At 65.5% G+C, this 12,218-nt stretch overlaps 1 protein-coding gene across 4 annotated transcripts in view; it reads right to left on the bottom strand.

Annotated features, from left to right (window-relative positions):
• The window catches only part of KIF1A (kinesin family member 1A), an 89,413-nt gene that overhangs the window by 56,400 nt on the left and 20,795 nt on the right, over positions 1-12,218 (bottom strand). For all 4 annotated transcript variants that reach the window (XM_082630899.1, XM_082630900.1, XM_082630901.1 and 1 more), the window contains exons 3-10: positions 6,115-6,191; positions 4,868-5,047; positions 4,121-4,186; positions 3,544-3,722; positions 2,358-2,469; positions 982-1,059; positions 620-685; positions 154-171 (exon numbers count right to left, since the gene is read on the bottom strand). In XM_082630899.1, coding sequence (XP_082487025.1) covers positions 154-171; positions 620-685; positions 982-1,059; positions 2,358-2,469; positions 3,544-3,722; positions 4,121-4,186; positions 4,868-5,047; positions 6,115-6,191 — 776 coding nt within the window. The remainder of the gene's footprint in view (positions 1-153; positions 172-619; positions 686-981; positions 1,060-2,357; positions 2,470-3,543; positions 3,723-4,120; positions 4,187-4,867; positions 5,048-6,114; positions 6,192-12,218) is intronic.

The raw sequence follows: 12,218 nt of genomic DNA, 5'->3' as shown, positions 1-12,218 counted from the left end.
CGCTGCTCTCCCCGCACCGGCGCCGGCGCCGGCCCAGCTCTGATCGGGGCTGGTGTGGCCCACGGCGGCCCTGCTTCTCAGGCTCCCCCGCCACCCGACCAAGAGGGCTGAGACCCCCCCACTCCCTGAGAAGCGAGGAAAGAAGACGCTTACCTTGTTGGGCCCAGAGTCCTGCAGAGGCAAAGACAGAGTCTGAGGACAGAGCTCGCTGGGCCCAGGGGCAAAGGGGTGGGAGGAGCCCAAGCACAGCCCGAGCCCCCCTCACCACACTGCCTACCCTTCACCGCCCACCAGGCCCAGCCCCTCACCCCGAGGGTCCCTGCTCCTCCTGACAGCCCGGGGGGGCCACCCAAGGTCACTGCCCCGCCCACAGCCCAAGGCCACCCCCAGGGCCCTGTGAGGAGGTGGCACATCCCCATTTCACAGGTGGGACAACGGAGGCTCAGTAGAGTGACACGGTCGTGGCTCCATCTCCAAGCCTCCAGGCTTTTCTGTGAACCTGGCCCCACAGCAGGGACAGGTGGCCACTCCCGGCATCCCCCCAGCAGGGCAGGATGGAGGTGCCCGCTGGCCCCCCACCCCCGAGTCCACCTGATCGCAGCACATGGAGCCCGCTCACCATCTCGGCCAGCGCGGAGATGACCTTGCCCAGGGTGGTCAGGGACTTGTTGATGTTGGCTCCCTCCTGCGTAGGGAAGATGAGGCCGGGCGTCAGGAGGCCTCAGGCCCCTCGCTCCGGCAGGACCGGGCCTGAGCCACTCGGCCCTGATGGAGACCCAGCGCCCAGCCCTCCACCGTTGACCCTCCCCGCTTCCCCGTCCCACGAGAGCAGGAGCAAAGGGGGTGCCCACCCGAGGCCGGCCCGCCTCCCCCGCCACCAGGGTCTCGGTCCTTGCTCCCCGCCGCCCCCTGGTCCTGGAGCCGCTGGGCGTCAGGCCCCGCTGGCAAGTCGGTGGGGACCCTGGTGGGGGGTGTCCCTACCTTGAGGCGCGTGCCCTTGGCCCCTGTGGAGTCGGCCCGCTCGCTCCCGGCCAGGTCCACCAGGCTGATTTTGCTCACCTGCGGGGACACGTGTGTCACGTGCCGGAGCTGCGACGCTGCGTGGGCCCCCGCCTCCCCTGGGTGCAGCCTGCAGGGCCCCCCCTCCCCGGGGCCAGAGTGCCCCACCCTGTGGAGCCCAGCAACTCTGCTCCCAGCTCTTCCTGTTCTCCTCTGAGGAGGAGGCCACCTTCCCTGGGAGGCTGCACGGCCTGCCCCAGCACCTGGCACCAGCTGCTCCCTGCCTGCTGGCCGCTCTTCACCCGCACGTCACTGTCACTACCACCCGTCCCACAGACCAGGCTCGTCGTGTGGTGGGATGTGAACCTGGCTCCGGAAGCCCCTTCCCCCACTGCCCACTGCCCCCGGAGCCGCCCGGGCACCGGGCAGGGGCCCCCTCCCCAGCACTTGCCCAGCCCAGGCTGGGCAGCCACATGCACCCGGGGAAGCCCAGGGCTGCGGGCAGGAGTCGCCTGGTGGGCCCGCCGGCTGCCCTGAGCCCAAGGGGTGGGAGCTGCAGGCAGCCCGCAGCCAGGCCCCCGGGAGGACGGCGCCAGGCCGGGGTGACCCGGCATCATCAGGGACTGAGCACCCCGACCTCCCCCCAGCCACTCTGCGGACCCCAGGGTGCTGCCCCCGGGAGCAGGGCCTGGCTGGCAGGGTGGCGATGGGGGGTGCCCAGTCAGAGAAATCGAGATGCTTAGGGTCAGAGCCACGGAGGGCGCCCGCCCTACTGCCCCTGCAGCGCCCACAGTCAGCGTGTCTGGATAAAGGCCCCAGGAGACGAGGCCCCTGCCTGGGTCCACTGACAAGGCCAAGGCTCATGGGAAAGGCATCTGGGGCGGGGGCAGTGGGCGGGGCCGCTCAGCACAACCTCTCCTTTGTGCTCACAGATGCCGGCGCCCACGGGGTGAGGGGCACCCGCAGCCGGCACCAGGGCCCACGGTCAGCCTGTGACGGGCATCACAACCTGCGGCCTTCGACACCGCCCTCCAAGGGCCCCTGAGGCGTCTCCAGCCAGTGGGGCTGCCCTGGAGACGTCCTTCCTTGGGCCTACAGTCTCCACCATAACTGCCTGGCAGGAGGCTGTTCCAGGGTCCACGGCCCCTCCACTCAGTCCCTTCCCCACCCACATGGCGCCAAAAACCGAGAAGAGGTGGCCTCGCAGGCCTGGCCAGCCCCTCACCGAGGCCCGGGCTGGGCAGGAAATGGTCCGCGCCCATGCCTCATGGGCCAGCATCCGGCTTGGCCTCCTCGCCCGCCTGACCGGCCCAACCCAGTCCCCGACCCGGGGCCCCGCCCACTGAGGCTGAACTCACTTTCTCTGTGGTGATGTTGGTCTCTGCATCGTGGCGCTTCTGCGTGAAGATGATGTTGAAGACAGCGTGGGAGCGGCTGCTGGTCTCGTTCATGTTCGTGGCCGCCACGGTCCTGGGGAACAGAAGCCACACGCGGTCACCCAGTGTCCCGTGGTCGGGCGTGAGGGCCGCTGATGCTGCCGGCCCGCTTAACCAGGTCACTAGACGTCAGGTCCCTGGGCTCCCGGGGCCACCCTGCCCGGCCTGGTGGCGACCGTGCCTCTTGTAGAGCTTGGGTGGGGCCCACACTGCCTGCCCACTGTGTTCAGTGTGGCTCCTTCGGCCCCCAACTCGAGTCTGGCACTCGGGGCCCCATGACTAGGGGTGCTCTGCTTCCAGGGGCTGAGCAGAGCTCCCTGGGCGGTGGCCTGCAGGCTGTGACATGGAAAGGCCCCCAGAAGGGAAAGGGGGCTCTACTGTCCATCCACACCGGCCGATCCGGGGAGGGCCAGCACGGCCTTTGGGGAGAAGGCCCGAGGCTGCCGAGCGGAGGCCAGTGGTTGGTCCCGATGTCGCTGCCGTGCAGAGCCCCCAGGGAAGCCCCCAGGCTGGGCTCGCTGCCCGACAGCTGCCTCCACAGAGGTGGAAGAGCCCCCGGGGACCTCTACTGAGTGCAGGGTAGGCCACTGGCCAGGGATCCTCACCCTCCCGAGAGTCCCTGTGTGGCAGAAGGCAGGGGGACTGTTGCCATGACAACCAGGGCAGACCCTCCTAGGCTGGGAGGCCCGGGGCAGCGTGGTCACGGAGACCAATAGCTCGTGGCCGGTGGCACCTTGTGGCCGACCCTCCCCACGTGCCCCTGTCCAGAGGGGCATCTGCCCTCCAAGCAGGCAGGGCTGGTCCTCACAGCCTGGCCCCACCCAGGGCAGCCACCGCCCCCCAGGGCACACAGCCTGACCCCCCACGAGGAGCAGGCCCTGTGTAGGCGACAGCGCCCCCTTCCTGGGGGAGCTGGAGGCCACCATGGGCTGGCATGTGCCCTGGATGTCCTTAGGCCCACAAGGCCCACACCTCCATGGGGGCCGCTGGACAGACCCCATGGGGATACCAACAGGCGCCCCAAGGACAGGTGTCCCTCGGAGAGACTTGGAGTTGCGTGGGTGGTAGGGGGAGGGCAGGGAGGGTGGGCGCGTCACCCCGCACACACCGGGCCTTGTTCCCTGAGTCCATGAGGTCCTGGATGTCATTGTAGGAGGTGACAGCCAGCTTGGACAGGTCCTCCACGTAGGGCCCCAGCAGCGGGTGCTCCCTCACGCGCAGGTTGCCCTTGTTCTTGGGGTTCAGGAGGTCACGGACACGCTCGCAGTAAATCTCCATGTAGCTGACCTGCGGGGCAGCGATGACATCAGGGACCTCTGAGGTGCGGGGAGCACACGGTGCGCTCCAAGCCACCTGGTGTGGCCAGGCCCCCCACACAATGTCAGTGGGGGGGGTCAGCCCACCCCCTGCCTGGCCCTCCCCACGCACAGCCATGCCGGGGGCTCACTCAACGCGGTCACACTGGGGTCACCCGGGCCATGGCTCAGCCCGGGCCACGCAGCTCGGAGCAGCTGCTCAATAGACACCGCAGGGCGGACACTGCCCCTCGTTCCTGTGCCCGGCGTGGGCTGGCATGTCGGCAACATGCACGCATGAATGACAAGCTAAGGGCACAGACCAGTGGCGGGCACTGGCTTTAAATCAGTAAAGCCACGTTCCGAGGGACAGGTGGCGGAGAGCCCTACCTCCACAGAGTAGGACATGTTGTCGTTGCTGGTGTCGTTGATTCGGGAGAAGAGGTCCTCACAGAGCTGCAGGGACACAGCACACCACCAGACGTGAGGCTGGGCTGCGCCCAGAGCCTCACCCCTCGAGGTGCTGCGGCTCCTGCAACCCAGGCCGGACTCTGCTCTCCTGCACCCTCCCAATCCACCTTAAAGGCACCGAGACAGCCTGTAGCCAAGGAGCCACTGTCTTCTGCTAACTCGGGGGCCCCCCAGCCGATGTCTGATCCTCTCCTGCTCCTCACACCATCCTTGCCTGCATGAGGTGGAGGGTCTGCCATGCTACAGACCACCCAGCATTCTCCCCTGCCCTGACCAGGTCAAGTACTGACCAACTCAGGTTCAGAGACCCACCCCGTAGGCGTCCCCTTGTCCCGGGCCTCTCCCTGCCGGGACCACCAGCCCTCACAGCCCTCCCAGGGAAGGTCTGCCCCTACCAGCGGCTGTCCCAGCCTCCCTGTCTTATGTGTGTGACCATGGTGGGCACTGCTCAGGGCTGGGGCCCTCCCGCAGCTCCCCATCCGCGGATCTGGGTCTCCAGCCTCTTCACGGCCCATCTGCCCCATGCTGCCCCTCCTGCCCTGACCTCCCCCGCCACCCCCACGCTTTACCTTCCCTCCCAGCCCTCTGCTCTCCCGGTTCTCAGCTTGCGCTCCCCTGCCTGTCTTGCCCTCACCGGGTCCCCCACCCCGCCCCCACCCCGCATGCCTGAGGGATGATGCCCTGCTGGTCCTTCTCCTGCTTGCCCATCATGGTGTAGGACTTGCCGGCCCCGGTCTGCCCGTAGGCGAAGATGCAGACATTGTAGCCCTCGAAGGCATGCTGTAGCATTTCCTCGCCAATGTCGCGGTACACCTGCTTCTGCGAGGCGTAGTTCATGTCTTCCGGCTGCAGGACAAGGAGGGCAGCAGCTGCAGGAGGCTGGGCCTGCCGTGCTGGGCTCTCGCACGATGTTCACGGAGGGCCTCCGGGCGCCAGGGCCAACACCGCGGGGAGGGACACTCCCTGGCCCACCCACTCACAGGAGACCCGGAGAGGGGAAGTAATCCTGCCTGGGCGGCAGCTTCCGGAGGGAAGGGTGGGAGGAGCCAGCCAGTCTAGGGCCAGACGGAGTGGAAGGGCATTGTAGTAGTGGGAAGAGCACGTGCAAAGGCTCAGCGGTGGGAGTCCATGACGTGGTGCTCAATGTAGCAGCCGTGGGGGTGATGAGGTGGGGCTGGAGGGGCAGCAGGGCAGGGCCCAAGGAGTCCATGGTCCGGGCTATCAGCCCTGGACGCTGTCCTGAGGACAGCAGTCACGTTAGGCAGGCCCAGGGTTACCCTGACAACCTGAGAGGAGGGGCTGGATGGGGACGGCGAAATGGGGAGCCCTGGGGCCATGCCGGGGCCAGGCAATCAGAGGTGTGACCCACGGTGGGCCCTGGCCCTGGGGCCGGGGGCCTGGACACCTTCTAGGAGGCTGGGGGATGGGAGGACTGGTGTAGACCAGATGGGGGATGTGGAGGTGCAAAGTCTGGGGGTCTCCCAGGCTCCAGGGGGTGGGGGAGGGCACGCAGGGGCTGGTGCCAGGTGGGCAGCTTCAGCTTCGGAGACCGAGCTTGGGGTGTCTGGGGAACAGGAGAGGCTGGCAGGCAAATGGTTGTACGGCTAGGACCCTGGGAAACTGCCCACAGTGGGCTGATGGCCCCTTGGTCCCTGCTGCCGCTGGGCACAGTGTGTGTCACAGCTCAAGGTGACCTTCCACACACAAGGCGACTTAGGAAAGCAGGCCCCTCCCCACAGGTCTCACACCGGTGCCCCCACCTCCCAATCGGCCCTGCAGAGGAGCAGGGTGGTCCCTCGCCCCATTGGCGCAGAGAGGTCAAGGGATTGGCTGAGGGCCGCACAGTGAGCAGGGCTGAGCTGGCACCCACACGGCAGCAGCCCACCCATCTGGACCCCCAGCCCTGGGCTTACCGAGGTGTGTGACCAGTAGGAATAGTCGAAGCTGAAGCTCTTGGGCATCTCCTTGGGCTGTTTGGGGTTAACGATGGCTGCAGGGAGGGGACAGGCATGGTGCTCAGCGCTGTGCTGCAGGGACAGGCTGACCCTGGATGTGCCCGCCCGAGAGGGACCCCAGGGCAGGGAGGTGGGGTCCTCAGAGGCCTTGGCCCCAACAAAGCCAGCCCCCCTACCAATGGGCAGGGACAAGGGCCCTGTTTCCAGGCAGATGAGCCATCTCTGCCCCCTACTCTGTCTGACCTCTCCCCGCCCCCCGCCAAGGCAGCCCAGAGCGGTCCCTTGGTGCAGGCACTGGGTCAGACCTCGAGCCCCTGGCCCATCCCACCTCTCGGGTCCACACTCCGCTCGCCCCCCCAGCCCAGGTCTATCTTGTCTGCTGTGCATACAAGTGCTGGGAGGCACAGCATAGTCACAGCCACGTCCCTGCTGCTTTGGGGCCCCATCACGCCCGCGTGCTCCTCCATGTCCGGGGGCGTGCTGGCTGTCCCCCCGCAGGGACACCACACGTATTCCTCCTCCTACCGGGGCACCTGCAGGTCCCATCCAGGTTGCTCTCAGGGGCTGTGGGACTGTCCTCTGCTCAGGTCCTCCCCCACCCCGTCCCCCTCCTCCAGCAGCTGCACCTGGGCTGGCGGGAGGCGGTGCTCACGAAACGTCGGTTCATCAAAGGAGGAGCAATGCCGCCGGCACACACCGCCGGGCCTGCCGAGCGCCCCGGGAGCCCCCCAGGCAGGGCTGAGGCATCCCATGTTCCCCAGGCCCTGGACTGGTCTCGGCTCCCCGAGGCCTGGACCCAGCAGGCAGTGGGTCTTTGGTGGCTGGGCAGAAGGGGCTGCGGCCCCCGCGCCCGCCAGGCTGCCCTCTGGGACACTGTCTGAACCCCCGATGTCTGTGTTGATAGAGGACCCCGAGGACCCCCGAGGGCCCACCTGGCCGGGGGTTTTCACCTCCACCAGGGACTTGGGCCATCCTGGTGGGAGAGGGCTCCAGGCCACCACCCTACCTTATCCCATCTGAGGACCACGTTCCCCCCACCTACTTGGAGATGAAAGACATGTCTGCCAACCCCTTGGACTGGCTTTCCTCAGCTGCAGTGGGCTGGGGGCCTCGCCCCTCTGGAATCCAGGACCCCCCCACCCTTCCCCACCAGTGCGTGTCCAGGGTGACCTGTAACTCACACCAAGAGAACAAGCCCTGGCCCTGTTGCAGGTTGAATTATATCCCCTCAAAATTCACATGTTGAGTCCTAACCCCCAGGACCTCAGAATGTGACCTTATTTACATACTTGCAGAGTAACTGGTAAGGATGAGGTTATACTGGGGTCAGGTGGGCCCTAATCCAACATGACTGGTGTCTCATAAAAGGGGAGATTTGACGCAGACACACACGTAGGGTGAAGGCCACGTGGAGGGGGAGGGGGAGGCTGGGATGGTGCTTCTACAAGCCAGGGGATGCCGGCATTGCCAGAAAACCACTAGGGGCTGGAGAGAGGCAGGGAATGGATTCTCCCTCTGGACCTCAGAAGGCACCAACCCGGTGACACCCTGATCGGGGACTTAACAGCCTCGGGAACTGCCGTCTAAGCCGTCCCGTCCACGGCGCTCTGCTCTGGAGCCCTGGGACGCTGGGACTCCCACCGGCCTCGCCCCACTCGGCAGCTGCCCTGGGCCACGGCTTGGCGGGCAGGAGCTGACCGGCTCTGGGTCCCAGACCCCAGGCTTGATGGGCTCTGGGAGATGACCCGGCACCCTTGGGAGGCCGGCAGGAGGGAGTAGGTGACTGACCATCACAGCCCTTTCTTTGGAGCCGAGAGGGGGTCACGTCCATGCTGGCTCCAGGAGTGAGGCTGAGAGGAGACCTCGCCGTCCCGGTTTCAACTCCTGCTGGACCTGGGGATGCGGCCGCCAGAGCCTGAGCGTGGTAATGCCGGCGCCAAGGAAACGACAATCATGGCGTCTCCGAGCGCAGGCAGCCTGGGCAGGGCCCCCGACGGCGCCCACCCGTGCCCCACCTCCGTGCACCTCCTCCGCCCACCCCACCCAGCCGCTGCTGCTCGCGGGCTGCAACACCTGCCCCCGGCGCTGACCTTGCTCTGACTGTGTCCTGGTGCCGGGGCGTCTGCTGTATACCCTGTGTGGACCGGGAGCTCCCTGAGGACCCCCCCACCAGGGACGGGGCACGGATGTGCTCAAGGAATGCTGGGCGGGCAGGGGACAGCCGGCTGCGAGGGTCAGTGAATGCGGAGTGGGCCACGAGGAGAGCCCACCGCGGGGACCACCCGGCAGAGCTGCTCTGGCCCGTGGGAACGGCTGCCGCCTGCCCCCTCCCCCTCGGGTGGGGTCCCCGGTGTGGCTCTGACCCCCGCCCTGGTCCTGACCCCCAGGTGTCCTGCGGGGGCCCTGTGGTGTCTCCGTCATCACAGATGGGGCTCTGAGCTCCAGAGGGGATGGCGCTCCCCAGGGTCCACCCCAGGCCTGCTCTCCACCGGCACCTCTGAGCCTTCACCAGGGCGACCTGCCTGGACTAGGGCTGGACGGGCAGCCCCCTGTCAGCACTGAGGCGATCTGGTGGGGAGGGGCTTCCCGGGCAGCTCTCGGGTCGCTTCCTCCGTGGGTTTGAGGAGGGGGACGGGACCGCGGGCTGTTGAGCGGGGGGCTCCGTGCCCTCCGCCCCTGCTGCAGGAGCGCAGAGGGACAAAGGCGACAGCTGTGAGCGCCCAGCTTGAATGGGGGGCGGGAGCAGCAGGGAAGGAGCTAAGCAAGGGAAGCCGTGTTCTCGGAGCCTGAAGCCCCACAGCCGTGTGCTGCGCCCGCCCTTCCGGGAGCCGTGGCCCAACTCTGAGGAATTCCATGGGTCTGTGGTTAAACCCTGGGTAGCTTACAACTGTCCGTGGGGAGAGCACTGACACCACGGAAATCGGCAAACAGCGGTGTGTGTGTGTGTGTGTGTGTGTGTGTGTGTGTGTGTGAGAGAGAGAGAGAGAGAGAGAGAGAGAGAGAGAGAGAGCGAGCGAGCGAGGGGCCTCGCTAAAACTGAGACCGAGACCTCAGTGTCAGGAGCCTCAGGGACGTTCTCTCAACATGGGGCCTGTGCCGGTCCTCATGAACCCTCAGTGAGGGCTCTCCGGACGGTGGGCCGGCTCCTCCCACTGACCTGATTGGCCCCCACGCTCCACACCCCCGGCAAGGCCCCCCACGCCCATCACTGCCTGCCTGACTGCGATCTGTGGCCCTTGTCACCGGCCCGTCTAGTTCCATCTCCGTGGCCCCACTGGAACGTCACCCCCAGGGCGGTGAGAGCCTCTGTTCTGCTCCCCGGGGCCCGATGCCAGGAGTGGAGCCTGGCGTAGGCTGGAGCTCAGTGATGTTCGAGACGTGGACGTGGAGGGACCCCCACCTTCCCCTCCCGTGTGGTGACGTGTGCTGACCTGACCCCACCAAGCCTCGTTTCCCCACCTGGGCCGTGGGAGCATCCTCAGCCCTGAGGGGCTCAGGCAGCCCTAACCCTAACCCTGCAAGTGGAGAGCCCGTTGCAACTCTCAGGGGTGACCCCCGGGGAGAGGCAGCTCAAGGCAGGGAGCACCAGGGGCACCTTGGCCTGGGGCCAGCCAGTGACGGCAGGCCCCCAGCACCCTCGGCCGAGGCTGCTGACCAGGACTCTGCTGGCCCCCAGGGCCCCTCCTTTGACACCACGTGTGTGGAGCCATTCCTCTAATAGAAAGGCCTGCACCGCGTCACCACCTCCTGGCAAAACCGAGCTCCCTTCTGTGGACTCCCAGGCCCAGTCTCACTGTATTTGGAGCCCAGAACATTCTAGAATAGTGATGGCAAATGGGGCCAACTTCTCAGATGGGTTAGGTTTTGAGACCACATGGGGGCTGCTGGTCAGGAGGGTCCCGGTGGACCTTCCAGAACGGTGGTCCATTCCCTGAAAACACACACCGGGCCCAGCTTGCCAGGGTCCAGGAGGAAGGCTGGGGGCCTGGCCCTGAAGGCATCGCCCTGTGGTTTGAGGCGGGTCCCTCCAGGCACTGTCCTGGGTTGAACAGTGTCCTCCCGGAACCTCAGACTGTGACCTTATTTGGAAGTAGGGTCCCCACGGTGGGACAGGAGCACACGTCACGTACAATCTGGTCAGCTCACAGAATTGCTAGATTCGCTGTGTTTCAGATGAAGAGTGCTGTTATCGAGGCCATGATTACAGGGTAAGAATTTAAACTGACTTTTAAGTGTTTCTAATTTCTGTGTCACAGTGGAGATTCCAGGTGGCACGTTCAGAGAACTGGGGTCTCCTGCTGTGCCCCTCGTTTTGAGATTCAAGGAGTATGTCACCACCCCCGCTGGCAGGGCTGGCCAGATCAGTTCCTACCCTGACAAAACGGTCATGAGCTGCTGCCCAAATCCAGCTCCTATGAGCATCTGCCTCAGGTCGGCTCTGGAGCCGCCTGCCCTGCCCTAGCCCCTGTCGAGGACCTCCAGGAATAAAGGTCACCCTGCCCTCCGACGCCACTCCTCAGGCAGGCTTCCCTGTGCTGAGGGCGGCCTCTCTCTCTGTGTCTGTCTGTCTCTCTCTGTCGTCTCTCTCTCTGTCTTTCTGTCTCTCTAGTTCTTTCTGTCTCTCCCTCTCTCTCTATCTCTGTTTCTCTCTCTGTCTCTCTCTCTCTCTCTCTGTATCTCTGTCTCTATCTCTGTCTCTATCTCTCTCTCTGTATCCCTCTATCTCTCTCTCTGTCTCTGTCTGTCTCTATCTCTCTCTCTGTCTCTATCTCTGTCTCTATGTCTCTCTGTCTCTGTCTGTCTGTCTCTGTCTCTCTCTCTGTCTCTCTCTGTCTCTGTCTCTCAGGCCCCAGGATCAGAAGTTCCCCTGAGTGCAGCCCACCATCACCTCCAGCTGTTTGCTTCCGTGACACCTGCCCCACCCTGTCCTGGACCGCCCCCAAGTTCCAGGGGAGACACGGGGTCTGCCTCTGATCCCTTTGTTCTTTCTGTCCATTCTACAGGCTCCCGTAGGGTTTGGTCACCTGTGAGCCCCTCAAGCCGAGACCCCCAGCTACTGTCTAAGGTGGCGACTATGCCGCTGGGGCCTGACCCAGCATGGATGGGGATTCACAGCCACTCCTGATGTCCTGGGTCACCCAACAGTGACGTGGCCGCAACCCTATCAGCTCCTCGTGCAGATGCCGCCTGCCCACCCAGGGTCACGCTCCCACCCGGGGTCACAGTCCCTGGCTTCCCACCTTAAGGCTTGAGTCACACCTCCTGAGCACTTTCTCCAGCCTCGAGGGGGCCAGACTGGAGACACAAGAAAGCCAGGACCTGGACGGACCCTCCACCTGCGCTGGGCAGCCGCTTCCTGGGGAGGACACCCCAGAGGTGCACTCTGTATTCAGAGGGTCCCAGCGAGCTGAGCCCCCGCTGCCCGTGGCGGCCACCTGCTCACCTGCTGCTTCGTGGCTTCTGCACCCCCGCAGTGCATCCAGGGACCACCTCCCACATAAGCTCTTGGCACCCAAATCCTCATCTCAGTTCTGCTTCCAGGGACCAAGCAGAGGCAACACTACTCACAAGAGTCACTAGGAGCCCCCAGATATGCCCCACAGACCCCCCCCATTGGCTCTGAGCGGGGCCTCCACAGCCTGCTCCAGGGCCTCCTGCACAGACCCCCAGCCATGCCCAAAGCCTCAGCCCCTCAACAGGCCTAGGGATGCAGCCGCCATCAGCCCTGAGCGCCCTCCCCTGGGGCAGCCCCTCCCTCCAACCGGGTAGATGACAGAAGGGGTGGGGTTACTCAGGTGCGGGCCAGGCCTATCCTCCTCCTACACCCCGAGGTCCGCTCGGTGCGGCTCACACCACCGGAGCCTGCGGTGAGGGCAGCCGCTCCAAGTGCAAACGTCCCAGCTGAGCCCCGCCAACCCCACAGCTGGGAGAGAGGACGGCGAATTCTTGCTCTAAGTCACCAAGCGTGGAGGTGGGCTCTTGACCAGCAGGGGATGACCCAAACACTGGTTTGACTTCCAGGGGACCCCAAACAAGCCCTCTAACCTACAGTGTTAGAAGCA

The sequence above is a fragment of the Mesoplodon mirus genome (assembly GCF_964341445.2).
Source record: "Mesoplodon mirus genome assembly, chromosome: 8".
NCBI classification, from domain to species: Eukaryota; Metazoa; Chordata; class Mammalia; order Artiodactyla; family Ziphiidae; genus Mesoplodon; species Mesoplodon mirus.
Note: the sequence above shows the minus strand (reverse complement) of the source record. Positions and strands in the feature narration are given on the sequence as shown.